Here is a 27,505-nt window from a genome sequence, read left to right on the forward strand (position 1 = left end):
AGAAGTGGTTTGGACACTCCGGTTCAATTCCATCTAAGAATGACACAAATTCTACTCTGCTGTATAATTGGTTGAATTCTTTTGTGTATGTCTTGTTTTAGTAAGTTGCGGACAACCTTGTCAGAATGGAGGTACCTGTGTTGGTGGTGTGTGCAGATGTAGTCCAGGCTATGGCGGTGAACACTGTGCTCAACAATGTAAGTCATAACTTTATTATGGGTCTCCATTTTAGATGCATTCTATTCAATTGAACAGAAACAAATTTACTCTAAAACATTCAACTACTGTACCATGTTAAAATAAACATGTAACATTATTGTTTTACCATTTTAGTTGCTTGCAGCCCAGACTGTTTGAATGGCGGTGTTTGTGTTGATGGCAGTTGTCTTTGTCAACAAGGTTTTCATGGTATAACTTGTTCAGACACATGTAAGTTTGTTTTTAAATTATTAATAATAAGTATACTAAATCAATGAAAAAATGTGTACAATGCATCAAGACAAAGAGTTTTAAAATAGAGTATGGTATATTTATGTTTCTTTAAAGATGTATTGTCCCCCAAAATCATGAAAAATAAAGATTTTTAAAATCGGACTTTGAATAGGCCATTTTGCAGTTTTAATGAAGTTGTTCACTTCCATAAGAAAAAAAACGGGGGAAAAATTATTTCACCTATAAAAAGACAAAATAAACAGTTAAATTACCCAAAAACTCATTGTCTTCCAGACAATTTGACCATTTTTTGCTTTAAATTACATTTTTCTCAGGTAAATAAATTTTTTTCAGACCCAATTTTTTGTGAGAGTGAATAACTATTATGTGACATTAAAATAACATATTCAACAAAAAAATTTAAAAAAATATTTTTTTAGGGGGACAATATATCTTTAATGAAATGTTTTGTCTTTTAGATGTTGATGCTCCAATGCGAGTAACTCAGGTGGGCGGTGGCCCAGTGCAAGTGGGAGCCGTTGTCAGTTACATCTGTGAAGTGGTTGGAGTAGCTGCTGTGGAAAAACCAAGATGGGTTGGGCCAAGTGGTGAACCTATTGTATCTGGTTAGTCAATAAATATAATAAACACTTGTAACAAGTATTTTAATATCAATCTCAGGAGATATACTATTTGTTTGTTTGTCTAATTATTTGTTTTGCATTAGGAGAACGCATTGAAGTTTTACCACGAGGAACAAACGGTGTTGTACTGGTAATTAATGGTTTACAACCAAGCGATGCAGGTCGATATGTTTGCGTCGTGGGAACACTCCGCTCCACTTTGAATATTGAGATAGGTGGTAAGGATTTAAAGTACTTATCTTTAAATATAAAAATACCAGATCATAATGTGATTTATTCCCTCCAATCACAACAATGATTGACATTGATTTAATGCTTTGAAAAACACTATGAATATAGATATTAATTTCATAATATATATTTCTTAGCACCGTGTACAGCAGTGTGTGAAAATGGCGGTACTTGTAATGATGGTAGCTGTGATTGTCTCCCAGGCTACGATGGTGATCATTGCCAAGTTACAAGTAAATATAGATACTGCTTTATATCTCTTAAAGTTTTAAATATCTTAAAGTTTTATATAAGTTGATATACATGTTTGGATTACAGATTATAAACGTATATTATTTGAAGATGTTTATTCCAGAAATTATTTGTACCATAACATTTTAAATGGAATTGGTGATTTAAGTACTGTGTTTGTAAAATATGATTAATCCACAAATCTGTTCTTTTTATAGATATAGAGTACTTTATCACAATAACAACAGTTGACAATGTTACTCCTATCGTTGGCCAAGATGTAAGCTTCCTCTGTGAAGTGACCGAAAACCCTACTCTCGGCAGTCCAAGATGGTTGTACCCTGACCACACTGAGATTTCACCCTTAGGGTTCAGCCATGACCAGCGTATTCACATTGAAGAGATATCGCCTACTGCTACAAAGCTAAATATCAGAAGCTTGAGACCGGAGGATGAAGGAATGTACACATGTGCTGTCAGCCATATCAGTCGAAAATTCGCTGTCAATCTTACAGGTTTGTAATTTATTGTTTTATTCAAAAGGTTTTATTTGGAAAGTACGAAAATGGCAAACTACAATGGCGTCCTCAATGAATATTTCCTTCTGAAATAGATACCACAAATAGATCAGATTGTGAAGGTGTGGCAAAGCTTTTCCAGTCTTCAATTTACTACAGTAAACAGTATCGAACTTTTTAAAACCAGACTTTTCTTGAGGTTCAAAAGGTCCCAAATTAGTTTTTATCATTAAAAACACATTCCTAATACCAGACTTTCCAGATATATCGGGCCAGCCCAAAGTGTCTGGTATTGGAGAGCTGACTATATATAATTGTTTTGTATTCATTCTTCTTAAAATGTTTTTGTAGAACCAACCTGTCAACTTCCATGTTTGTATGGAGGCACTTGTTTTGGAGGTGACTGTCTCTGTCCTGAAGGTTTTATTGGCGACCAGTGTCAAACTACAGGTACACTAATAATATAATATATATTTTTAATTTAGCACCATTTCAACGATCAGTAATACTCATGGCACTGTGGATTTAGGTGTTACACTTTTTAACTACATGTTTCTCCCCTAAGGGTCATGTCAGTGCTGCCAATTCTAGCGCTCATTCATCTGTCAACGATAGTGGATGTGTGAGCTAGTACCCCGGGGTATAACCCCCTACTTATCTCGAAAGATGTACAGGTTCTTTAAAGGAGAAGACTTATTCTACACCAGGATCATGGAGCGAGTGAGCCTCGAACTCTTGGCGATGTTAGGCTATGGATTACGGTTCCACTGTCTTAACTGCTCGGCAACTCTCTCACTAATCCAAAGATTGTTCGTAACATTTAGATTTCATCACAATCTGTATGTTAGTAGTCAATAATTGAATTGTAAGATAAACTTTAAATTGATTCATTGAAATAATTGTTGAAATATGTTATTATTTTTTTCAAATTAGAACAAGGCTTTGTAATCCGCTTTGTAACCCCCTCTGAAACTGATCTTCAACTATATGGTGATGTGGTTTACGAGTGTGAGATTGCCTCTGTCACAGGTTTCCGCAATCCAAGCTGGATTGCACCAGATGGAACAGCAATTTCAACAAGAGGTACTTAGTTCATACAAATTATAACAATTAACATGATATAATCCGTATGGTATAAAAAATATTTTTGTTTTAAACTTGTACAGTACTGTATGTACTTTAAAGAACATGGGATATCTTAATTCAAATTAGTAGGATTATCCCACAATCTACAGCAACCCATGCCTAATCTTGGCTTTGGTGACATTTCATGTTATTAAATATTCTCTTTTTAGGTGCTAACACTCGTCGTTATGTTGAATATGCCTCACCTACCTCCACTCGCCTTGTTATACAGGGGCTTCAACTTCAGGATCAGGGTATTTATACTTGTAATGTTGGATCTGTCAATGATACTGTACCTGTTGTACTAGATGGTAAGTTAATATAAATCTTTATTAGTAAAATTGAATAGAATAAAAAGAATACAAACAAATAACATATTATTATTATTTTGTAGTTGCAAACTGTGTTCCACCTTGCCAGAATGGAGGCCAATGTCTGGATGGTTCTTGTCTCTGTCCAGCTGGATTCTATGGCAGCCAATGCCAACATCTTGGTAACTACAGTATACTTAATGTACCACACAATACAACACATAATCATTGTTATTATTACAATAATTAATATCTAATTAATTCTTGCTCTATTTGATTGTCTTCAACAGTACATCTACTATTGACAAACGCCCAAGTCAATACAACAACTATTTGATTTTATTGTTGTTTTTTACAGAATCACCCCAAGCATTAACAATAATACCACCATCCACACTTCCTGAGATTGGTGAGACTGTATCTATCATCTGCAATGCACCATCTCCAGGCAGATACCGAAACCCACAATGGTTCTACCCTGAAGGAAGACCAGTTCTAATGAAGTCAGAAGGTAAGTTAACACTCCTTGTTAGATAATATTCTTGTACACTCGTATTATGTACAAGTACATAAGCAAGAAATTCAGGGTCAAGAACTCTGGTTTGCACAAGCTTAACTTTAAAATGTGTTCAAGAGAAGCTGGTTACTGTTTAAATCTTCAAAAAACATGGCAGTGAGTTCAAAGTACTTTGTCAAAGTATTGGTATTGTTTACCATGCTTTCTGTATTTATTTTTGTATTAGGAGCTGGAAATGTATTTGTTGATATTCTTGGACCATTCTCAACTAGACTTACAATTGACGATATTAAAGTTGAAGATCTTGGAGCCTATCGGTGTGAAACAGGTCCACTATCATCTGTCTATACTGTGCTGGCAGAAGGTATGACTATTGAAGTTTCTTTGCTTTTTGCGAAAATGCTGGATAAGATATACATCAACTCTATATCTCCAAGAAATGTATTTTATATATGTAGTTTATCTGGTGTACCATGCTGAACACATAAATTGAACTACAGTAGTTGTTGTTTAAAAAACAAATATTGTTTTTGCATAGATACAAGAGATTGCAGTACACGTCCATGTCAGAATGGAGGAACATGTTATCGTGGTGTCTGCACATGCCCACCAGGCTACACTGGAATACAATGTGAAACACAATGTAAGTCTATTTTTAAAAGAAGAACAACATTTCAACAAGAAGATGTGTATGTACCACTGGTTGTATTCATACCAGCAAGGTGAAATGTGCCACAAAGTGAAGATTTATGTGCTTTTAACAAGATTGTTTTTGTTTGTTTTACTTCAGTGGAATCATTAAGAGTCAAGATCACCCCACAAACAACATTACGAGAAGGTGAAGACTTGATTCTGGAGTGTAATGTACCAGATGCCAGTCCATTTAAGAATCCACAATGGAGAACACCATCTGGTGAAATCATTTACCCACTTAATCAAGGTAATTATAATGAAGACATTCCTATTTTATTATAATAAAAGCGATAATATATGATTACTGCTACACAAATAAATACAATGCAAAAATGTTCCTATTGTAGAATAACTCCGAGATATAATAAGTGATTTCAGTCAACTAAAAAATGAATAATCAAAACGATTTTCTGTGGTAATTTTCTAAGTTTTCAATTCTTTATTTTCAATTTATACAGGAGGTATAGAATCCCTGTATGTACAGTCAGTTAGTGCAACTACATCAACCCTTGTTATTAAGAATGTGAATGTAAGGAACAGTGGGGCCTACCTGTGTAAAGCTGGACCACTACAAGCTGAATACACCTTTACACTCACAGGTAATATGAGAAAAGCTATATAGAATAATGGTTAGGAAATCAGACTAGCATGTTTGAGGCATGGTTTGTGCTTGTATATTTTCATCAAGATGTTTTACTTCTATTGCCTTGATGTTCGGTTGCCATTATTACAATAGCTTATCATTTTGTCTTGTACAGATGTTTCTTGTAGCCCAGCTTGTGTTAATGGTGGTACTTGCGCTAAAGGCAATTGTATATGTCCAAGAGATTTTACTGGTATTGCCTGTGAAAGAGAAGGTAAGTATTTAAAAAGAATTTGATTAATGTACTATTTTGAACACCATCCAAACAAGTAAGTAGAACAGAACAAGCATTGTACGTATTTGGTTATTTACATTAAATGAAAGTAAAACTGATTTTATTGTGTATTTTGTAAGTGTACTTTTAATTTTCACTTCAGATTTTGTGATACGTATTTTGGATTCAGACTTGCTAAATCATGAAGAAGGTTCTAATATGACGTTGGTATGTGAGCTCCCATCTAACAGCTTCTTCCGCAATCCACAATGGTATGATATTCTTTCAAACGTTGTGCCAACATTGGGTCCTGGTAAGTTTTAACTCTTCTATTTATATTGCTAAATTATAAATAGGAGAAAGTAGTTTCTGTTTCTTGTTTGTCTTGCAACCCCATATTCTGTAACTGTGTACATTAGAAACGTCATTCAAAGATTTGAACCCAACCCTGTTCTTTCTAGGTGTTGATGAACGAGTGGTGCAGGAAACGTTGTCACCACTATCAACCAAACTCTACTTTTCACCCCTTCACCAGACGGATACAGGTACCTACACATGTATGGCAGGGCGCTTCCGTGATGAATACGATCTGCAAGTTAATGGTAAGATTTTTATGTTTAGTTGAAATGGTAATGTGTTAATAAAATGCACTTGTGAGGTTTCTTGTAAATATTAAATAAATATCCTTTCTATTTTTTAGCTATTCCATGTGACCAGACCTGTATGAATGGAGGATTGTGTGTGTTTGGTAAATGCGAGTGCTTACCTGGATTCAGAGGTACAACATGTGAAATACCAGGTGGTAAGTTCTAATATTTATTATTCAACATGGCAACAGGTGCTTCTGGAGGTACTTTGTCAGAAAGGGAGAGAAAGAGTGCCTTAAAGTGGCTAGACTGACACGACCCTTAGGGAAGAAGCATTTGGTTGAAACGTGTATTATATTAGTCAGCAATCAGCAGCACCATGAGTAATGATCCATTTGTTGAAATAGCGCTATTTAAGAATCCATGCATTACATCAAATAAAATCTGTATCACAATCTCAATAAGAATGTAATACAGTACAATTAAAATTGAGTATGAACAGAAGATCGATATGTTAACAACATCAGGACACAAACACGGCCTATGAGCTCATTCAATTAATAAAATCTCTGTATTGTTTTCTCTTATTAGATGTTACTCTAGTTATAACTGTGGAGGAGATTACTGGCAAGGAACCTGTAGCAGGTGAAGATGTGAGATACTCCTGTAAGATATCAGAAACCAGTGGTTTCTTAAGACCAACATGGTATGGACCTGATGGTCTACAGGTTGAACCCATTAGCGATGGTAAGTTTCATGTACCATATATATTGTTTGAAGGTTTGCATGGCGAAATCAAATGTTGCAAGTTTCCTGGACTTTCTGCATTCTCACTCCTGAGGACGATCAAAGCATATTGATCGAAACGTCGAGAAACTCAACAGTTCTTTTCAGAACTAATACATGTGGTGTACTGCAAACTTTATATCAACATGTACCATATACTTACCTCACATTCATACAGTCTGATTGGTCTAGCCATTCCAGATTTACAACCTCAAATTGCTAGCTGGTCTATATCGTCTCTTTATTTTTCTCTACGTAAAATCAAGAAAAATTTGAATCAATTTTTCACTCATAATTTGTTTCATTTTGTTTGTACAATTTCTCAATCGTTTTACAGGCAACTATCACATTGGTAGTGATCTAATAACACTGCGTGAGAGTCACTTGGCATTCCGTGGTCTTAGCTTCAGTGATAGTGGTAACTATTCTTGTGTGGCAGGACCTATGAGGTATATCCATCAACTTGTTGTTCAAGGTAGGTTACTTTGACACATTTGGCCTTCCATAAGCATCATACATTTATATCTTGACAATTAATCCTTTTTTTTATTACGTTGATGTTATTTTAACAATTTTTAGAAAATGATGATGAATGTTGCAATTTATAAACTGTTTTGTTTCTTATCTTCAGAGCCGGTTATTCCAGTCACAACACAAGAGTAAGTGCTTAGTTTATTTATAAATTTATTATTATTATTACTTAAATTATAAGTATTCCAAAATTGTAATTTACAATGTGTATGTTATTTTCGTTATATTGTTTGTCATGTAGGTATAAAAGTACATTCAATATTTTAAGTATTAGGATTTATGATATCTAAAGCTTAAACTACGTTTGTTCAAAGTTCTTTCCTACTTAGCCACAGTCATAATGAAAACAAAACAATATAACCTATTTTTCAGGCCAGAGTACATAAGAATTGAAGAATACATGAAGAACGAGTCAATATCTATTGGTGGTCAAGCCATCTTTATGTGTCGAATCGTTGGCAACCCACAACCAGAATACATTTGGTTCAAAGATGGTGAACCAGTCAGTGAAGAAGACCCAGCATTCCTTATCATGACCTTTGACTGGGGCACCATGATGACCATTCACACGGTGATGATTGGCGACACGGGAGAGTATCGATGTGATGGGTCAAACAGAGTTGGAACAAGAACGGTATTTAGTGAACTGGAAGTTAATGAAGGTATGTTTGATGTTATTTTAAGTCTAGTTTACTAAGTTTAGTGAAGCCTAGTTTAAACTAGCAAATTTGCTTTAGACACTTTTTGGAAGAAAAATTTTATATTAAAAAATGTAGTATGTTATGTGATTTTATTATTGATATTTTCTTATCTGCAGCTCCATGCTTCCCATCATGTCAGAATGGAGGCAGATGCATTCTGGGAGAATGTGCTTGTACTGAGGGTTACACAGGAAGCTATTGTCAATCAGGTTAGTGTTGCTATAGTGAATTTTGATGCTGCTATGTACCTAACTTTTCTCTCGATATGCACGTAGCCATGTGATGTGTTGTGAAAGCAAAAAGTCAATGCTGTACAGTATGTGACTGACACAAACTTGAGATGGAGCAGGTGTGAAAGACGCTTTATTCTAACTGTAATCGTATTTAGTCTGAAATCCTTATTTTGCACTAATATTTGTCATTTTTTATTTTCAGAGAGACTGTGCATCTCTGAGTGTTTGAATGGTGGCGTTTGCCAAATGGGAAAATGCTTTTGTGCAAAGGGTTACACTGGTGATATATGCCAATTAGGTATGTTAACATTTGCAATCATCATACATTAGATCATCATTATTGTTAGGCATTTCAGGCCACTACAGGTTGAAAGCCTCTCCAAATAACTCTCTATTTTTGTAGCTATATAGAAATAGAAAGTTCCTGTTTGCATTTTCTAACATGTTATGTTTTGTTCTGTTTCACAGAGAAAGCATGTGAACCAGAATGTAGGAATGGAGGTGTATGCAACAAAGGAGAATGTGACTGTCCAGATGGCTTCAGAGGAGATTCTTGTGAAATAGGTAGGAAATCATACAGATATGTGTTCACAGTATCAATAACTTTCTTTTGTGCTTATATTCATAATCAATGGATAAAATAACGATTTAAGGGAAATGATTCATTTACTGACTCCTATAGATCATCATTTAAACATTTTGTTTTTGAAGCAATATGCCTTCCAGCCTGTTTGAATGGTGGTATCTGTTCTAATGGTGAATGTGTCTGCAGTCCTGGATTTGTCGGATCCTACTGTCAAGCAGGTAACATGTTGTTTCTCTCTCTCTTCTCTTTACCATGTTTTCCAGTCTCATGGCCCTGATTTCAATTCTAATTCTAAAGCTCCGTCTACACAATAAAACTTTCTGTGACAAAAAATGTGATGTGCCCATGGACACGATGACATCATATCACTGCCATATTTGAGCACATCACACTTTTTGTTAAAGTTTGATAATGTAGAGTTAGTCCAAGTTACAAGTAACTCACAGTTTCCTTACATAAATTATAATATGTTATTACTATTCTTATGCTGCAAATTAAAGCTACAACTTGTTTGCGTTTCTTTTTAGAATTGCAATGCGAGGTTGATTGTGTCCATGGAGTATGTAAGTTAGGAATTTGCGAATGTGATGAAGGATATGAAGGAAGAGCATGTGAAAGAGGTAAGCATGATGTTCATTCCCTGTAGTTAATTACCTAGTTTATGAAAATCAAAATCTAGATAAAGAACTATATGACTATAATTCCTGACAATTGTGTTTTATGTATATATGGATACAATTAAAAACTTTTATTGTATAAATCATTTTTTAGAAAAGCCATGTGAACAAGAATGCCAAAATGAAGGAAAATGTGTTGTTGGCAGATGTACCTGTGCTGAAGGTTACATTGGAGAATTTTGTCAATCAGGTTTGTTAGCAAGATACATTCCTCCTCAAACTATTATTATTATTAAGTGACTTTCAAAAGTGTGACCTCACATGTTGGATTCTCAAGAGTAACCACTATGTTTATTTTAACCAACTCTATTCTTTCTGAATCTGTCCCTCTCTTAGTACTGTATATTTGTTTTAACCAACTCTCTTCTTTCCACCTCTTTCCCCATGTTTGTTTTGATCAATTCTCTCCTTGTCACCGCTTTACAGAGAGACCATGCAACAGAACATGCATAAACGGTGGAAGATGTGAAATGGGCATATGTGTATGTTTGCCTGGTTACCTAGGAGATTTCTGCCAATCAACAGGTAACTCTACCAACCATTCATTATTGGTACTTTTTAATTATCAAATACAAACTCAACAAATTTGATCAAATGCATATTTCAATTGACAAATCTAATAAATAATATAATCTTTTAGATGCATCTGCTGTAATGGATATCAAGACAGTGGACGACCAGCAACCAATGATGGGTGGTGATATCAGTTTTAATTGTAACATATCACATGATAGTCCCCTAGTAGATCCTATATGGATGACAAGAGATGGTAAAATAATTACTGAAGGTAAATGAAATGTATAGTGAATTCAGCAAATATTAAATCTCACTAAAATAACTTTTAATTGTTTTCTTGTGTAAATTGTCTTATAATTATAACTTTTAACATATTTAAAATATTGGTGTTTTTTTTTTCAGAAACTGATCGTGTGACGTTTACCAAAGCATCACCAAAGCAAGCAAGATTGACAATAACTGGACTAAGGGAAGAAGATGCACAGAATTATATATGTTTAGCTGGTCCAATGCGGATCCCTCTCAATATGGTTATTGATGGTAAAGTATATATAAGATATTATACTTGAAAAAACAACGGTATTATGTTTATTGAAATACCCACCACCCCTCAGCCAATTGTATAAACCATAGACAGTTCTTTATTTCAACCGGTAATAATTACAATTTTTATTTACAGAGAGTGTTACTATCCAGGTTCCACAAGAGATTGGTCTTGGAGAAGACATTCATCTACTCTGCAAAGTGCCTGTAGAGGGAGCTATTGAAAGACCAGTTTGGCTGGATGTTAATGATAACACTGTTGAGACACTCGATGCTGGTAAATATAGTAGTATAGTCGTACAGTTGATTCTTCTGACATTATCCACAAAATTGAAGACTTTCCCAAACCACGACTTTAATTTTAATTGGTTGTAAAGAATATTACCACATGGCAACTCTGCTCTGGCCAATTAAATCAATTTAGTATGTATGTTACTAAAAATGAATAGTCAAATTAAAAGTTATTTATGTATAATCTGCTAAATTATTATTTATTTTAGGTGCCACTGATCATGTATTTGTTGAGCATGTGTCTGATTCCATTACAAAACTTGTTATCAACCGTATGGAATTAGCTGATATGGGAACATACACTTGTGTTGCTGGTGCTGTAAGAAATAACTTTATCTTGACTTTTGAAGGTAAGTTTTTCAAAAAATTATCAAACATATAATGGAATGTTAGTTAATGTAACACAAATAATATATCTTCAGAGTTGATGATTTTTTTAATGAAATGTTAGTTAATGTGACAAAACTTCATAGCGTGTATAGGTTTTTCCTTACCACTTACATCAAAGGTTTACATCACTATGAGCATGACTTTATATTGATTTGTTATCCTCTTTATCTAGCTCCTGTGTGCTCAGGTGAGTGTATGAATGGTGGGTCATGTGTCCAAGCAAGATGCCTTTGTACTGAAGGGTTTACTGGTGACCAATGTCAGATACCAGGTAAGACCTATGAAACAATTTCTGCCTTAACTTTACTTGCGTAGCATTACTCCTGAAATAAGTAAGTAGTTAGTACAAGAGTTTGAGCAAAATAGCAAACACATTCTCAGTTTTACTTTATTTCATTTTGGAAACACATAGTGTACAGCAATCCTGATCAAATATACCAGAAGTTAAAGACAAATAAATTGTTTGTCAAATGTCAAATTTTGGTTGGGAAATTTTAAACATGTTTTCCTACCAAGCTTTTTATAGAACAATGCTTAAATGTTAAATATTTCATTTGTTTAATTTTAAATCATAATTATTTTTCAAGATTCTGATTCATATGTGATTCGTGTACAAGCACCACCAGGCCAGATAGCATATCCAGGACAGAATGTCACTTACGTCTGTGAAATAGCTGCAGATAGTCGTTACAAAGACCCACTGTGGCTTGATGCTCAAGGAAAGAGAATTCCTACTGAAAATGAAGCAGAGGGAGCACATATATATGCTGTAAGCATCTCTCCTAAGGTTACTCAACTTGTCATCCACAATCTACAAGACAGAGATGAAATATCCTACAGATGTGTGACTGGACCGTTGAAGTATCCATTCTCTATTAGTGTTGATGGTATGTCAGAAAGTTAGTAATAAAAGTATATCTTGCTCTACCACTTTTGCAGTGCAAACACTGGATACTGTTTGGAAATTCCCTGTAATGTCTGGTTTCTGAAAGCCTTTTAAAAACTAAATGTTCTAGGTATATAGCCTTTGAAGAGTTGGCTGTGTTTTCATATGAAGTAAACGCAGGTACACATGAATATTCGTTTGAGGCGTAAAAATAAACATTTTTTCTCTGTATTTCAGAAACCCCATGTATACCTGGTTGTCAGAATGGAGGAACATGTAATGAAGGAATGTGTTATTGTCCAGAATTAGCTACTGGTGACTACTGCCAAGTTGATAGTAAGTACTCTGAATTTTAATTTGTAACATATACTCAATAACAATTTTTTTTCATTTACAGTATGAATAGACTATTTTGTATTTTATTTTTTGCAATAACTACAGTATTAAACCGCTTTTAAACACCATTTCCTATAGGTACTGTATAAAATTGTTTATATAGATGAAGGAGGAACATGTACTAAGGGAATCCCACTCTCCTTCCCCTCCCTGTACTTGGCATCCAAGGCATACCTCTACAGTAAACAAATTTGACTGTAATAAACAATGTGCTTTAAAATAGTGTCTAAAATATTTTTAATAGTGTATTTGAAAAAAGTTTCTCTTGTTATTTCTTCTGCAGTTGATGATAGTTTTATCAAGATACAAATATCAAGTCCTAGTCCATATATTGGTGAAAGTATTGACATCATCTGTGAGGTATCCAGCAATATCACCATTGATAGTCCACCAATCTGGAGGAATGAAGCAGGAATGATAATACAGAAGAATACAAACAGAGGTAATTAAGAAGGCACTATGACTACATATATCATTGAAATTTATTGTAATTCCAAAAGAAAATTACTGAGAAAATGTCAATGCTGTGGGTATCAGTGGCTGGATCTCAATGAAGATACATAATAAAATAAATAAAAAACAGCCAGAACAAGGCAATATACATGGCTGCAGTCACATGCTCAAGTTAGTGTTTACCGACCGACATAGTGAGCCATTGCACGCAACTAAAAATTGCTTTCGGGCAACACTAGGCCTTCATCAGTGCAGTGAAAGTAGTTGGACAAAATCGAGAATATAAAGCAGACAAGCGCTGCCTGAGTGGATTGAAATTTATTATAGGTACATATATAGTACATAAGTGTTGTAGGTAGTTTATTGTTTTTTGTTGTTGTCTCTTCTTTGCAGGTGATGTTGATGGCCACATGAGTTCTGAGTTTTTGACACAGTATGCAACACGTCTCCAAATTGATAGATTACGATATTCAGATTCAGGGATCTACACATGTGAAGCAGGCCCTCTATCAAAGAAGTTCAATTTCACAGTTATAGGTAAAATAATCTATTTTACAAAACAGGCTATGGATATTGTGAATGGTTGTGAAACATAATTTCCCAACTGTTTTTATATTTGTTAGTAAATACATAACTGAATAAAGCACTTGATATTTTTCTTTTAGATTACCCTTGCAATCCATCTTGTGAGAATGGCGGTAAATGTGAGAATGGCAAGTGCACATGCTCATTAACCTTTGTGGGTGTGGCTTGTGAAACTGAACGTAAGCATTTTATTTATTTTTTATTTATTACATTTTTTTCAGTATCCATTAAAAAAAAATGTTTTAAAATGTATTCAATCTTTTACATATTGGAATTTCAACACCTTTATGTAATGTTCTTTCATGTAATTCATGTTGTTTCCCTGTGCAGTTGAATATCCAATTCGTATCAACACCATTGATGGAGACATGACAATTGAAACAGATTTGACATTAGAGTGTGAATTGCCTGAAGAAGGAAGAGAAAGACTTCCAAAATGGTTTGCACCGGATGGTACAGAGATCAAACCAGGTCAAGGTAAGAAACCGCATAGAATAAGATTATTCCTAAATCAACTCAGGGCTCACAAAACCTTTTTTTTTTATAAACAAATAACCAAAAATGATTGTATATGGGAGCATGGTACTTTGATTTTGTATAGAATTAACATATACAGTATCATTATTTTCCAAAATGCAACAGTCCATATTGGAATAGTCCATGTGCATCATGCATTGTAATAGAAGAGCTGAATGGTAAATAAAGTTGATACAGATAGGTATACTAGACTACTACAAGATAAAAAAAAAGAGTGAAGATAAAGTCTTGATCCTACCTTGAAAATATATAGTATATATATTATCCAATCTGCAGACAGTACTGTTTCGATCTTATTAGATCTCGTCAGTGCAGCTCAGGTTTCGAAATGAAATGTATTCACAACAAAATTGTACCGTTTTGAACTGAAGAGTGCTCTACAAAACAACATACTATATATGTATATAGCAGAAAGTAGAGGAGCGTAATATCCAATCTGCAGACAGTATTGTTTCGATCTTATTAGATCTCGTCAGTGCACCTCAGGTTTCGAAATGAAATGTACCGCAGAACTGGCACAATATTAAGGCTGAGCCAGGTATGCGGGACATGGTACACTGATTATGAACACAAAGAGTACACAAGCTCAACGAGCATGCTTTGCAAAATGCTAATAGTATTCACAACAAAAATGCACCGTTTCGAACTGAAGAGTACTCTACAAAACAACATGCTATATATGTATAGCAGAAAGTAGAGGAGCGTAATATCCAATCTGCAGACAGTACTGTATAGTATATATATTATGTAGAATCAATGTTGTTACTACCTGTACTCTTTTTTAGGAGGCGTTAACCATATCGAGGTCCGTCAACTATCACCCTTCAAGACGCAGCTTGTGATTCAGAGCCTAGAGGAAACAGATACTGGAACATATGCTTGTCAAGCTGGACCACACCAGGAGACAATAGCTGTACTTACCAGAGGTATTAGTTATATTCAATTATGCCTGTTGACACGTTCTGTTGTCATTATTATCATGTCATAGTTGTGGCAGGTCTATTGTAGCTTTATAGTTATTTTATTCCCATTTTCTAAATTTTTCATGGATGGTAATAAACACTTTGTATTTAATAATAAACATCCTATTTTTTAGTTCCTCCAAAGATCGAGCCTTTCGGAGGACCAGTACTTTTGAAAGTAGGTCAAAGAACACGCTTGACCTGCTCAGTCATTCGCGGTGACCTTCCAATTGAGATTACATGGTACAAAGATGATGAAGTAATCACAGATGGCAATGGGCTTACTATCATTGACTTGGGATACAGTGGTGCATTGTCACTTATCAATGCACAGCTGTACCACACAGCAGAATATATGTGTGTTGCTAAGAACGATGTCGGAAGTGTCAACAGCACAACACCAGTTATTGTTACAGGTACGTACACTACTGATACCTGAGCAGATTGTAGTGATTTGAGCTTCTGGAAGAATGGCACATAATTGGTATACTGTATATTGTAGAACTTTGGGGAACTCCTAGCCTGTTAAGAGGACATTTTCCTGTTGTTTTTACACTATGGACAATCCTTATTCAGTGGATACCTCTATTAAGGGGACATTTTGATAAGGGGTTCTACTGTATGTGTATGTTATAAAACAATCATTACATCTTATTAATTTCAGAACCTCAATGTGAGCCATTTTGCCAGAATAATGGAGTGTGTAAACAACAAATTTGTCACTGTACAGAAAGATATTCTGGAATAGCTTGTGAAATACCATGTAAGCTATTATAGGCAATTATTATTCTTGCTTCATATTATCAAGTTAAAAACTGCCAGAGCTTACAAGAGCATATTACATTGCTGCCTTACAGATAACAAGGCCATATACATGGCTGCAGTCGCGTGCTCAAGTTAGTGTTTACCGACCAACCGACCGATATAGGGAGCTAAAAATATATCACATTTTGGCATGTGCAGAAAAGTGCCATGCATGACATCGCCACTATATTTGGCTATCACCCAAGATTTAAAACAAGTGCTCTTCTGCGCATTTGGGAATCTACATTATGTATGCACTATTTAATTGTTGTCTGGAACATCCAAGGCATAACATAAGCCCTCTGATTTCTTTTTTCAGTACCTTACTTGATTCAGATTGAGAAGCTTTATGACTCACCTCTTCACATTGGTAGTGAGGTCATCCTACAATGCAATGTTCCTGAAGCAGGAAGGAACTTTGACCCCAAATGGTATGATGCTAATGGTGATCTTATTGATGTACAATCAGAAGGTAGGTGCAAGCACACGATGGGTAGTTCTGTATAAAAAATGTCTAATAATTTAATTTAGTACATTATTACATTCACTTCAAGATACTATGTGAACAAATTTAATGTGAAATTGCAAAGATTAGAAAATCAGTGATAGTGAAAAGGTAGTTGGCGTCATGTCCAAATGTTTTCAAACGCACAAACTGCAACGATCACCTGTGATAGCTTGATACTCCTGCCTCAGACAATCATTAGACATACTGTACGTAGCTAAACTAAACAGAAATTCTCTCAACTTCAATGTGCTACCCAGGACACACACACAACAGCCATAACATTCTAAATTACTCTTGTAGGTTCTGGCTTTGGTGCAGGCTTTGGTGCCAACTTCCAGAGAATCACAACAGAGTCTTTGGATAGGTTCTCCACATTGCTAACGATTACTCTACTGATGATGGAAGATTCTGCCAATTATACCTGCAAGGCTGGACCTTATGAAGAGACATTTAAACTTCAAGTTTCAGGTAAAATTTTTCGAATACAACTATGATTCTGCAGTGGAATTGACACTGTTTTTGTTTTAGTCATTTGTTATTGTATTGTACCTCAAATTGCCAAGCAGCTGCCAAAATTTGAAAACAAATACCATTAGTACCATCTTGAAATAGAAGCCAGATCTGTGTCTCACATATTTATACATCGGTACCTTATGATGCCTTGAATTGTTAAAATAAAATATTCATACGATAAACAAACATTTTTACTATTTTTATTTCATTAGAAATTCCATGCGAACCTCTCTGCCTCAACTCTGGTCAGTGTATTGATGGTGTTTGTGAATGTCCACCACAGTTTGTAGGATCTGCCTGTGAAACGGAATGTAAGTGTTTCTAAAAAATATTATTTATTGAAACAACATATAATATATGAAACTTTATGTGACAGAAAAATGTGATGTGGATATATGGACATGATAAAGTCATCATTACCATATTAGGGCATATCACTACATCTCACAACAAACTAGTTTGATACTGTAGACAGAGCTTAAAGCACCTATTTATAATGAAAGTATAATTATAATTTCTATTACATACATTTCAGTACCTTTCTTGATCCAAGTTGTACCCCTATTTGAGCCTCCATCTTACAAAGGTACTATGGTGGCATTGCGATGTGAGTTACCACAAGAAGGTGGCCAACAAAATCCAGTTTGGATAGATTCACTAGGAAATACAATCACTGACAGTTCAGGTATGTGTGGGATGATTGTGGTTGCATGTTTTTTTAAAAACGTTATTTCTTCTTTATACTGGGTGATTTCTTCAGTACAAGACATTTCTCTCAGTTCAGCACCATGATTAACAAACCACAAGACAACCCCTTACTCTGTTTGAAAGGTGTACCGAAGTTCTTTTATAATACACATGTGCAATGTATGTACATAGGATCTGTTTTATGTCCCAATCTGAAAGACGAGGTTATGTTTTAAAAATATTTTTCCTAAAGGATACAAGCAAAATATGGCACAGATATGTCTCGATCCCATGCCTCTCGCATACAAGTACAATATCTTTTACCATTATACCATTTTTCATTCATTTGCTAAATAACTTTATTGCATTTTGATATTGTTTTATTTAGATGGAAATATTCAAGTGGATGTTTTATCACCTCACGTCACTATGCTTATGTTCACGGCACTACGAGACCAAGATGGTGGGGAATATACCTGTGTGGCTGGGGACAATAGAGAGTCATTTACTATTGATGTTAATGGTAAGAGATTACTGTATATATTATATACTGTATATGATCTGACTCATATTAATACAAATATTGGTAAAATGATTATGTTGTGTAAAGGTAACCAGGTGCAATGAAAATATACACCTTTTATACTTCCACCTAAAATGTGGAGAATGAATCATTTAGCCCAGGTCAGGTCATGTTTAGTTTAATTCGGCAGGGTAAAGGGATATATTAAAACGTTTATAAAATATACATTACTAGGCTACAATTATTATTTGATGTGTTATATTACTTTTTAGAAATTCCATGCGTACCAGATTGTAGCAATGGTGGTACGTGTCAGGATGGTATCTGTGTTTGCCCTGATATGTATGTAGGAACATCATGTGAAACTGAATGTATGTATAGTTTCATTGAAATTTGTTATTTATTTATTTGAGGCAACCCTATTAAGGGATACTTTTCTGTGAAATGAATGATGATGAGAAATATATGTTTTAACCATGTGGGTAATCCCTAAGGGGACACCCCTATTAAGGTAACATTTTGCAACTTTGTTCTTTTGTTCTATTGTATTTATTTAAGTGTAATTATTCACTTTTAATTGTAAACTTTCTTTTTAATTTCAGTGGAATTTCTTGTACGTATCAAAGGATTGTTTGAGCCTCCAGTTCATGAAGGGCGTGATGTTGTTCTGCAGTGTGATCTTCCACTCCAAGGACGTTACAGAGATCCAGTTTGGCAGGATGCCAATGGAAACCCTATACAAACAAGTGGTAATTACTCAGTCAATAAATAATTAATCGGTCATGTCATGAGAGTTATCCTTCTTCTTATCGAATCCACTATTGTGGTGGTGTTAGGATTAGTTCGCTGAGGTAGGGCGAAGTCATGGTATTTCTAGCTTGACTATACACTACATTAGCTTATCCAGGGCCGCGTGTATATGAATACGGACGCTCCTAACTTGATCCTATTAAAGTTATTAACAGTAATACTAACATTTTGTTTGTATATAAATGTTGGGCTTTTGTGAGGTGGTTTTTTTAATAAATTGAATTGAATAACGTTAATTCTCTCTGTTTCGTTCCACAGATACTGTTCAAATTGAAATGCGCAGCACTAGTTCATTACTTGTGTTGAAGTCTGCCAGTAAAGAACAGTCGGGCATGTATATGTGTGCTGGTGGACCATACATTGATGAGTTTAACCTTACCATCACCGAGTCTGCAGGTAAAGCTATTATCGTTCATGTATAGAACAAACAGTTTTATGCATTTCTTTTAGCCTGCAATTGTGCCAAGTGAGATGTGGTTAATAGATTGAATAATATCAGTCGGATCATATGGGAGCATGTAATTATACAGTTACTATTATGATTAAAGAATATATTGTATTTTATTAATTTTTTAAGAAGACAATACTCTTCTCTTGTAGAACCTCGTTGTCAGCCACCATGTGTGAATGAAGGTATTTGTAATAATGGTTTCTGTCAATGCCAGGGACTAACTGGAGGAAAAACATGTGAAAAGATTTGTAAGTGTTGGATTTACATTGACCATTTAGCTTGGTGGTAAATATTTTTGTCTTCCCAGATTACTGGGTTTAAAATCATTGCCTTGCTGCAGTGCAGGTTTTTCCTTTGGCTTAAGGCTACATAAAGGTCCATCTACACTATTAAATTTTGTGTGACAAAAAGATGTACCCATATATGGACATAATGAAGTCATATCACTACCATATTTAAGCATATCACTATCATACTTTTTTTGTCAAGCTAGTTTGATAGTGTAGACAGAGCTAAAAGACTCGATATGTGCCAAAATACATTGAATTATGAAACTAAAAAATGACCAGATTAATTTGTATTAGTTCATTTCATTAGTCGTTTAATGTAGCAAGGAATGTTTTCTTCATTTTTTAAAATGTTATGTTTTATTTCAGTGGATTGGGATGTAAGCATCACTGACGCAATAGGTTCACCTCCAACAGAAGGTGAAGATGTTTTGTTGATTTGTAATGTAAATCCAGAAAGTAACTACCCCAATCCAGTATGGTATGACCAAGATGGCCAGGTAGTTGACAGAAATGAAGGTAAGTTATAATATTTTATAATTTTCATACAGTTTTTAAAAAGTTATGGAAAATCAATTCAGTGTTATCAAGGCCCTTGGAGGTCCTGGAAAATGACTTTTCGAAAAGTTTTGGAAATATTTCAAAATGTAATTTTTAATGCATAAGTGTTTACAAATAAATAGTAATGTGTGCAAAAAGTCCTAAAGAAAGATTGAAAAATATTTACAGTATGCACTGAAGACAAAGGGAAAAAATGTTTTTCAGATAATCGTATCAAAGTTGAGCCAATATCGGACTTCTCATCCCTGCTAACAATCCGTGAAGCTGAGATAGATGACTCCGGTAACTACAGATGTTCCGCTGGTCCATATGAAACCGAGACTAACATTGATGTCATGAAGAAAGAATGCGTTGACCTTTGCTTGAATGGTGCTGAGTGTGTAGCTGGGAAATGTAAATGTACTATAGGGTTTATTGGAGAGTATTGCCACATACCTGGTAAGTTAGAGACGTTAATGTCCTTCTACGACACCTAGCTGGATTGTTCCATTTTCCTTTTAAGGGATTTCTGTATTAGGAATAATGTCATTTGTAGAGTCTATACAGGTAAGTATCTCACTCATAAACTACCAACACAGCTGTTGTTTAGTGTAATTTTTATGATCCAGGGCTCAGTAGAGGTGGTCTGAGTCTTGTCTTGACCGTGAACACAAATTGGTTGCCACTTGCCGGTCTTCAACTTTGGCATTTTTAAACACTTGTTTCTTAATTACCATTGTACCTATCTTCTTCATGTTAATATAATTCTATGACAGGCAAACCTTCATACATGATTTGTTTTTAGATTTCACTGTACGTGTTGGTGAGGAGTATGATCAGTCACCAATTGAAGGTAAAGATCTGTCCTACCTATGTGAACTTCAGGGTAACTCACCTGATATGGGCATCACTTGGATGGACAGAGATGGAGACACGATTGCTTTAATGGAAGGTAATTGACACGTTCCAAGCACTGCCTAAGTTATTGCAAAGATGTTTTATTTATAGTAATTATTACACTGGTAGATCCCTAGGCTACTGCAAATAAAGATGTTCTATTTATAATAATTATTACACTAGTAGATCCCGAGGTTACTGCAGATAAAGATGTTCTATTTATTACACTAGTAGATCCCTAGGTTACTGCAAATAAAGATGTTCTATTTATAATATTTTATAATTTACTGTTTACATTAAAATTAACCAGGTGTTGGACGTAGAATATATACTCAAGATATATCACCAACCGCCTCTAGACTTCTTATCAAGAACTTTGAAAGTGGCGATGCCGGGGTGTATGAATGCATGGTAGGCCCTGTATCGGGCACAGCAGATGTTATTCAGCAAGGTAAGGCCTTACACACACACTAATAAACTTAACTACATACTACTTCTATCTATATTAATTAGCTTAATACAGATTAAATTTCATAATAGCAATAACCAATAAAATATTAATTTAAAAGTACTTATTTGGTGTATTTATTGTCGTACATTTTATAATTTCAAACATTGTGCATGTTATTTTTATCTTATAGTTTTTTTACTCACTAATCTTATTTTAGTTTGTGAATAGTCATATTATGAATTATTATGTTTTTTAGCTAAACTTCATAAATAAATACAGCGCTGTAATATCACAAATTTTCTGTACATTTTCTGTTATATATTTGTGTTTTCTTCATTGTTTTTGTTAAATACCGTAAAATCTTGAATATGACAAGAAAATCAACTCAAAACTATATATGATCAATATAATATTAATGATATGATAATGATGGATTTTAAAAATACTAATAATAATACTACACTGTTTGATCTTTTTAAAGTTTTTACGGTATATTAATTTCACCTTGCTAAAAATGTACTCAAACTATTTTCATATATCGGTATCATTTTTCTAATTGTTAATTCATCATGCTATTAACTTTGTATATTTAACATCAGCTGAGCCACCATGTACACTAAACTGTCTTCATGATGGCGTCTGTAAAGAAGGAAAATGCGTTTGTGAGCCAGGGTACATGGGTGAAGTTTGTCAGGTACCTGGTAAGTATATGCGAGAAACAAGCAGTTTTATACTAGTGTGTACATATATGCTTGGCAATAAAGTTTTATATATATAATAAGCTTTATATAGCGCCTAACGTTGTGATTTACGTGGATTACCCTGGTCATAAATGGATCAAACATGTATGGAAACATACTCCCATATTAATGCAGTTAGTTATAAGCGCAAGGTTGTGTCTTGACTTTACCAGGTAACCATTTGTATAGCTGGGTGGAGAGAGGCAAATGTAAGTAAATTGTCTTGCCTAAGAATACAAGTAATGCGACGAGCATTGGATTCGAACCCACAATCAGTAGTCCAGCGTCCAACACTGTGCCACATGCCCTTGGACCATGTAAACAAACCAACTATGCCACTATCAATGGTGTTCTTAGATATATTTTTCTCATTTTTAAGTTGGCAGACCATTTAGTGTGAGCATTTATGGCCCACCAGACCAGGTTCCAAGTGAAGGATCTACAGTAAGTTACACTTGTGAAGTGCCAGAAGAAAGTGAGTTTAAAGACCCTGTGTGGGTATCACCTGATGGCTCAAGATTACAAGACCTAACCCCAGGTAGGCTGGCGGCCATTTTAAGTTTGTTGTAATGCCATTGTGTATGGGTCTAGCCTTCATGTGGTGTTTGTTAAATGCATATGTAGCCTTTGATAATGAGATTTGAGACTCTATAATAGCATTGTGAACGAGTTTACATCATATAATGTACCCTTGTTGATGCACTAGGTTCGAGACCCAACACTTGTAGGCTGAGGTGTTCCTAAGTCCTCTGCAATAGCATTGTCAGTAAAGTTCTAATGTACATAAATGAACATTTATTTTTGTTTTAGGGGTAAATGAAGACATGTACTCAGAAAGGCTATCATCAACAGAAACCAGATTTACAATAAGTTCTCTGAGTGAAAGTGATGCTGGCTTATACACCTGTATTGTCTTCCCATTTGCAACAAACTTTAAACTTGACTTATTCAGTAAGATAATTATCTGTTATTGTTTATTACTTTGTTTTATGTGTTTTATTAATAAATATTTTCTCTAATTGCAATATAATTCAGCAGTTTTACTGTTGATTGGTTTGTTAATAAATAAATAAATTAGAAAATTTAAATACAATTGACTGATTTCTATTTACCATTTTTGAAGAGGCTAACCTGTGCAGTTTTTCATTAAAAAAACTGGTAATAAAGCGCCCTATAAAACTCCCAGTTCCTCAAATGCTATTTTTTCTTTATACTGACCCACTCAAATCCTAATAGAAGATGTTTGATTTTCAGGAGAGCAACCTTGTCGCCTTGCTTGCCTTAATGAGGGTGTCTGCACTGACAACCAATGTGTCTGCCCTAAAAAATACTCAGGAAACCTTTGTGAAATTCGAAGTAAGTTTGTTTACTTTTTACATGTAGGTAATGTGGTCGTGGGATTTAAATTACCTATCTAAGGCTCTGTCTACACTATCAAACTGGTTTGACAAAAAAGTGTGATGTACCCAAATATGGTAGTGATATACCCAGTATGGTAGTGGTACGATATCATTTTGATAGTGTAGACAGAGCATTAAAATATTGTTACTTTGATTCTTAATGTATCATGTCCTCCCAAGATCCTCAGCAACACTGAAAACTTTAGCATTCGCTTTCTATAAACATCCATGTGCTATAAATGTTTTATTATTAGGTGAGAAAAAGTTTAAATTGAGAATAAGAGGACCACAGCGACCAGAGATTGGATCACCAGTAGGATACACCTGTGATATTCAAGGCAAAGGACCAAAGAATCTAAAATGGTATCGTGCTGATGGAACACTTGTTTCAGGTATGTATATATTTACACTTTTAATTTTGTTTCAATTAGGCCAATTAGGATTTCTAATAGTAAATTAATCACCCGTTCACCCTGCTCGTTTCAAATGATTAACTGGGATCTGTGTACTTGGGTTTATAGTACTTATTCAAGAAGACTTGTTTCACCACCAGGACTAGGAGCGAGTCAGCCCCAAACACATGTTGCCTATTTAGGTATGGTAAACGGTGCCTCTGCCTTAAACCGCATGGCAATTTGACTCGCCTTGTTTGTGTACATGGGCATCTTTATGTCTCTGTACATCTGTATTTACGAATAATGAACAGTGGTAGATCCAGGATTTTGAAATAGGGGGGCCCATGGCCTAAAAATGGTGAAATGAAGGGCTGAGCTGAGCTTTGATGTCCTATCTTTTGCAGTACAATTTGGATCCTCCCTTTATGAAGACATGATAAATGTATTTGTTATACTGAATTTTGTTTTTAGACGATGCAAGTGAAAATATACACACAGAGGTAGTCAATAAACGGACAATTCGGTTGAACTTTAACAACTTGGAAGCAGCTAATGCTGGTGTTTATGCATGTAAGGCTAACAAGGTCACAAACGAAATCAACTTGGTTCCACAAGGTCAGTAATCATCTAATATGGTTTATTACCACTATAACTTCATTACCAATCCAAAGTTACCAATTTCAGGTTCTTCCTAACCCTTACTATTTTCTCTAATTAACACTATAACTGTGTTACCAATCCAAAGTTACCAATTTCTGGTTCTTCCTAACCCTTACTATTTTCTCTAATTATCACTATAACTTTGTTACCAATCCAAAGTTACCAATTTCTGGTTCTTCCTAACCCTTACTATTTTCTCTAATTATCACTATAACTTTGTTACCAATCCAAAGTTACCAATTTCTGGTTCTTCCTAACCCTTACTATTTTCTATAATTAACACTATAACTGTGTTACCAATCCAAAGTTACCAATTTCTGGTTCTTCCTAACCCTTACTATTTTCTCTAATTATCACTATAACTTTGTTACCAATCCAAAGTTACCAATTTCAGGTTCTTCCTAACCCTTACTATTTTCTCTAATTATCACTATAACTTTGTTACCAATCCAAAGTTACCAATTTCTGGTTCTTCCTAACCCTTACTATTTTCTCTAATTATCACTATAACTTTGTTACCAATCCAAAGTTACCAAATTCTGTTTCTTCTTAACCCATACTGATTTCTCTTCTGTAGATCCTGATGCCATTTGTGAAGAACCATGTTCCAATGGTGGTGAGTGCGTTGGTGGCTTCTGCACATGCATTGATGGTTTCTCCGGTGAATTCTGCAACTTTAAAGGTACATGATTTATAATAATAATAATAATAATAATAATAATATCCTAGATTTATATTATATTACCCCTGGCATTTTTGGATCAAACACGTATGGATACATGATAATCTCACGATCAGTAGTCTAATATCCAAAACACTGTGCCACACGACTTTTCATCAAATACTTATCAATTTTAAAGAATGTTGAAACTTGGAAGGATATCAATGTAATTTTTTAAAACTTCAGCTGACCCAGATGGCTCTGGAATTAGAGTTGACATTGTCCCAGGAAGTGAATCTGTTCCAACAACAGGAAGTGATGCTACCTTCAGATGTGTGACGACTGCAGAGGGTGGCAGTTCAGCACCAGTGTGGTTCAACCCGTATGGTAGTATCATTCAAGAAACAGAAGCTGATGGTAATACATTTTCAGACTAGTTGCGCTTATCTCTAAAATATAAATGATTATTTGTTGAGAAAAACAGGAAATAGTTTTATAGTTTAAAGCTGTCTACACTATCAAACTTTATGTGACAAAAACATGTGATGTGGCCACATATGGACAGGATGATGTCATATCACTACTATATTTGGGCATATCACTACCATATTTGGGCACATCACACTTTTTTGTCAGTGTAGATAGTGTAAACAGAGCCTAAGGGTATTACAGTTGGTCTTGAAATTTGTGCTGAATTGAAATACCAAGTGTGCTGTCTTTGACTATTACTTCCAATATGAGAGATATACATATACACATACTTGAACCAGGTCGTGTAAGCAAACATGCTTGATGTATTGCAGAATAGAATAGAAATAGTCAGAGTCCAGTTTCCTGGACCAAACCATGGCTCAATATTTTGCGGAATATTGTTTTTAATGCACTACAAACTGTTTCATAATTATTACCTCAACCTTCAGGTGCTTGATTCTGAATTTTGCATAAAAACGAAGGTTACAAAGAAAATAGAAGCAAAAATAATAACATGACTGTTTTATATAAAGGAATGTATATTGAGAAAGAATCAGCATCCACTACTGTGCTACACATCACAGGACTCAACCCAGACCACACTGGTGATTACACTTGCTCATCTGGACAAATTACAGCTAACTACTTCATCAATATGAAAGGTTTGTATGCTATTTTAAGGTTAACCAGTGACTATGTTATAATTTTTAATTGATCTGAAAAAGCACCAAAATATACCTATAATAATTATGAAAGTATTTAATAATAATTTTCTTTTAAAAAGAGTCATTTTGTAGATTTCTGCCACTTTAAGATATATTTGTGAGGTTTTTTGGTACAGATGTTCATTATGCCATTACTATCCATCTTTAATTATTATGAAATTAGTTACCAGTTTAAAATTCTTTAAAACATCTAACAGATCCTGTATGTGAACCAATGTGTCTGAATGGAGGTACATGTTTATCCGGTATATGTCAGTGTAGTGACAGCTATTATGGAGATACATGTGAAAACATTGGTAAGTGTATTCAGTCTTTAGATAATCAGCTGAGGAAATTCAAACCTAGCTACAGTGCAGCATCTACCATGAACAAGAAATGCTTGGATCAGTACACCGGGGTAACTCCTACTCTTCCGAAATATGCACTGGGTTCTTTTTAATGCACACGAGCCAGTACACTAAACAGCCAGTTTTACCTCTGTTGAAGGAGGGCTATGGTTTGCAGCCAGCGGCCCTGCCTCAAATTAACACTTTGAAACAAAATCAATAGGTCATTAAAAGTTTGATATGTTAATAAGATGAATTAACCATAATCATATCATTTATATTTATCCCAAGCTGTGAATGAATACTCTATGGACATCAGTTTTATTGGAACAGCTCCATTTGTTGGTAATGCCATTGCATTAGTTTGTGAAGTCACAGGAAATAACCGACCTCAGTACCCAACATGGAGCCTATCAAATGGACTTGCAGTTGGTAAG

At 34.7% G+C, this 27,505-nt stretch overlaps 1 protein-coding gene across 10 annotated transcripts in view; it reads left to right on the forward strand.

Annotated features, from left to right (window-relative positions):
- LOC144850041 (uncharacterized) overlaps positions 1-27,505 on the forward strand; it is a 131,538-nt gene that overhangs the window by 78,449 nt on the left and 25,584 nt on the right. For 9 of the 10 annotated variants that reach the window (XM_078707207.1, XM_078707206.1, XM_078707212.1 and 6 more), the window contains 68 exons: positions 102-197; positions 334-429; positions 912-1,058; positions 1,160-1,294; positions 1,445-1,540; positions 1,757-2,053; positions 2,408-2,506; positions 2,990-3,139; positions 3,352-3,492; positions 3,576-3,674; positions 3,851-4,003; positions 4,236-4,373; positions 4,548-4,652; positions 4,800-4,949; positions 5,161-5,301; positions 5,461-5,559; positions 5,723-5,872; positions 6,021-6,161; positions 6,260-6,361; positions 6,738-6,893; positions 7,270-7,407; positions 7,564-7,591; positions 7,836-8,125; positions 8,281-8,373; positions 8,600-8,695; positions 8,866-8,961; positions 9,109-9,201; positions 9,511-9,603; positions 9,755-9,850; positions 10,087-10,185; positions 10,301-10,447; positions 10,579-10,716; positions 10,856-10,996; positions 11,220-11,360; positions 11,573-11,671; positions 11,988-12,287; positions 12,524-12,622; positions 12,966-13,124; positions 13,529-13,672; positions 13,801-13,899; positions 14,051-14,197; positions 15,043-15,183; positions 15,354-15,635; positions 15,884-15,982; positions 16,343-16,495; positions 16,832-16,999; positions 17,257-17,355; positions 17,580-17,729; positions 18,120-18,254; positions 18,527-18,625; positions 18,857-19,003; positions 19,323-19,460; positions 19,665-19,763; positions 20,172-20,321; positions 20,568-20,801; positions 21,148-21,294; positions 21,550-21,690; positions 22,290-22,391; positions 22,810-22,968; positions 23,241-23,381; positions 23,685-23,786; positions 24,085-24,222; positions 24,697-24,840; positions 25,463-25,567; positions 25,793-25,963; positions 26,551-26,679; positions 26,940-27,038; positions 27,360-27,500. In XM_078707207.1, the coding sequence (XP_078563333.1) occupies positions 102-197; positions 334-429; positions 912-1,058; positions 1,160-1,294; positions 1,445-1,540; positions 1,757-2,053; positions 2,408-2,506; positions 2,990-3,139; positions 3,352-3,492; positions 3,576-3,674; positions 3,851-4,003; positions 4,236-4,373; positions 4,548-4,652; positions 4,800-4,949; positions 5,161-5,301; positions 5,461-5,559; positions 5,723-5,872; positions 6,021-6,161; positions 6,260-6,361; positions 6,738-6,893; positions 7,270-7,407; positions 7,564-7,591; positions 7,836-8,125; positions 8,281-8,373; positions 8,600-8,695; positions 8,866-8,961; positions 9,109-9,201; positions 9,511-9,603; positions 9,755-9,850; positions 10,087-10,185; positions 10,301-10,447; positions 10,579-10,716; positions 10,856-10,996; positions 11,220-11,360; positions 11,573-11,671; positions 11,988-12,287; positions 12,524-12,622; positions 12,966-13,124; positions 13,529-13,672; positions 13,801-13,899; positions 14,051-14,197; positions 15,043-15,183; positions 15,354-15,635; positions 15,884-15,982; positions 16,343-16,495; positions 16,832-16,999; positions 17,257-17,355; positions 17,580-17,729; positions 18,120-18,254; positions 18,527-18,625; positions 18,857-19,003; positions 19,323-19,460; positions 19,665-19,763; positions 20,172-20,321; positions 20,568-20,801; positions 21,148-21,294; positions 21,550-21,690; positions 22,290-22,391; positions 22,810-22,968; positions 23,241-23,381; positions 23,685-23,786; positions 24,085-24,222; positions 24,697-24,840; positions 25,463-25,567; positions 25,793-25,963; positions 26,551-26,679; positions 26,940-27,038; positions 27,360-27,500 (9,240 nt within the window). The remainder of the gene's footprint in view (positions 1-101; positions 198-333; positions 430-911; positions 1,059-1,159; positions 1,295-1,444; positions 1,541-1,756; positions 2,054-2,407; positions 2,507-2,989; positions 3,140-3,351; positions 3,493-3,575; positions 3,675-3,850; positions 4,004-4,235; positions 4,374-4,547; positions 4,653-4,799; positions 4,950-5,160; positions 5,302-5,460; positions 5,560-5,722; positions 5,873-6,020; positions 6,162-6,259; positions 6,362-6,737; positions 6,894-7,269; positions 7,408-7,563; positions 7,592-7,835; positions 8,126-8,280; positions 8,374-8,599; positions 8,696-8,865; positions 8,962-9,108; positions 9,202-9,510; positions 9,604-9,754; positions 9,851-10,086; positions 10,186-10,300; positions 10,448-10,578; positions 10,717-10,855; positions 10,997-11,219; positions 11,361-11,572; positions 11,672-11,987; positions 12,288-12,523; positions 12,623-12,965; positions 13,125-13,528; positions 13,673-13,800; positions 13,900-14,050; positions 14,198-15,042; positions 15,184-15,353; positions 15,636-15,883; positions 15,983-16,342; positions 16,496-16,831; positions 17,000-17,256; positions 17,356-17,579; positions 17,730-18,119; positions 18,255-18,526; positions 18,626-18,856; positions 19,004-19,322; positions 19,461-19,664; positions 19,764-20,171; positions 20,322-20,567; positions 20,802-21,147; positions 21,295-21,549; positions 21,691-22,289; positions 22,392-22,809; positions 22,969-23,240; positions 23,382-23,684; positions 23,787-24,084; positions 24,223-24,696; positions 24,841-25,462; positions 25,568-25,792; positions 25,964-26,550; positions 26,680-26,939; positions 27,039-27,359; positions 27,501-27,505) is intronic. The other variant, XM_078707214.1, reaches the window with a different exon arrangement.

This window comes from Antedon bifida, chromosome 8 (genome assembly GCF_963402885.1).
Source record: "Antedon bifida chromosome 8, ecAntBifi1.1, whole genome shotgun sequence".
Classification (NCBI taxonomy): Eukaryota; Metazoa; Echinodermata; class Crinoidea; order Comatulida; family Antedonidae; genus Antedon; species Antedon bifida.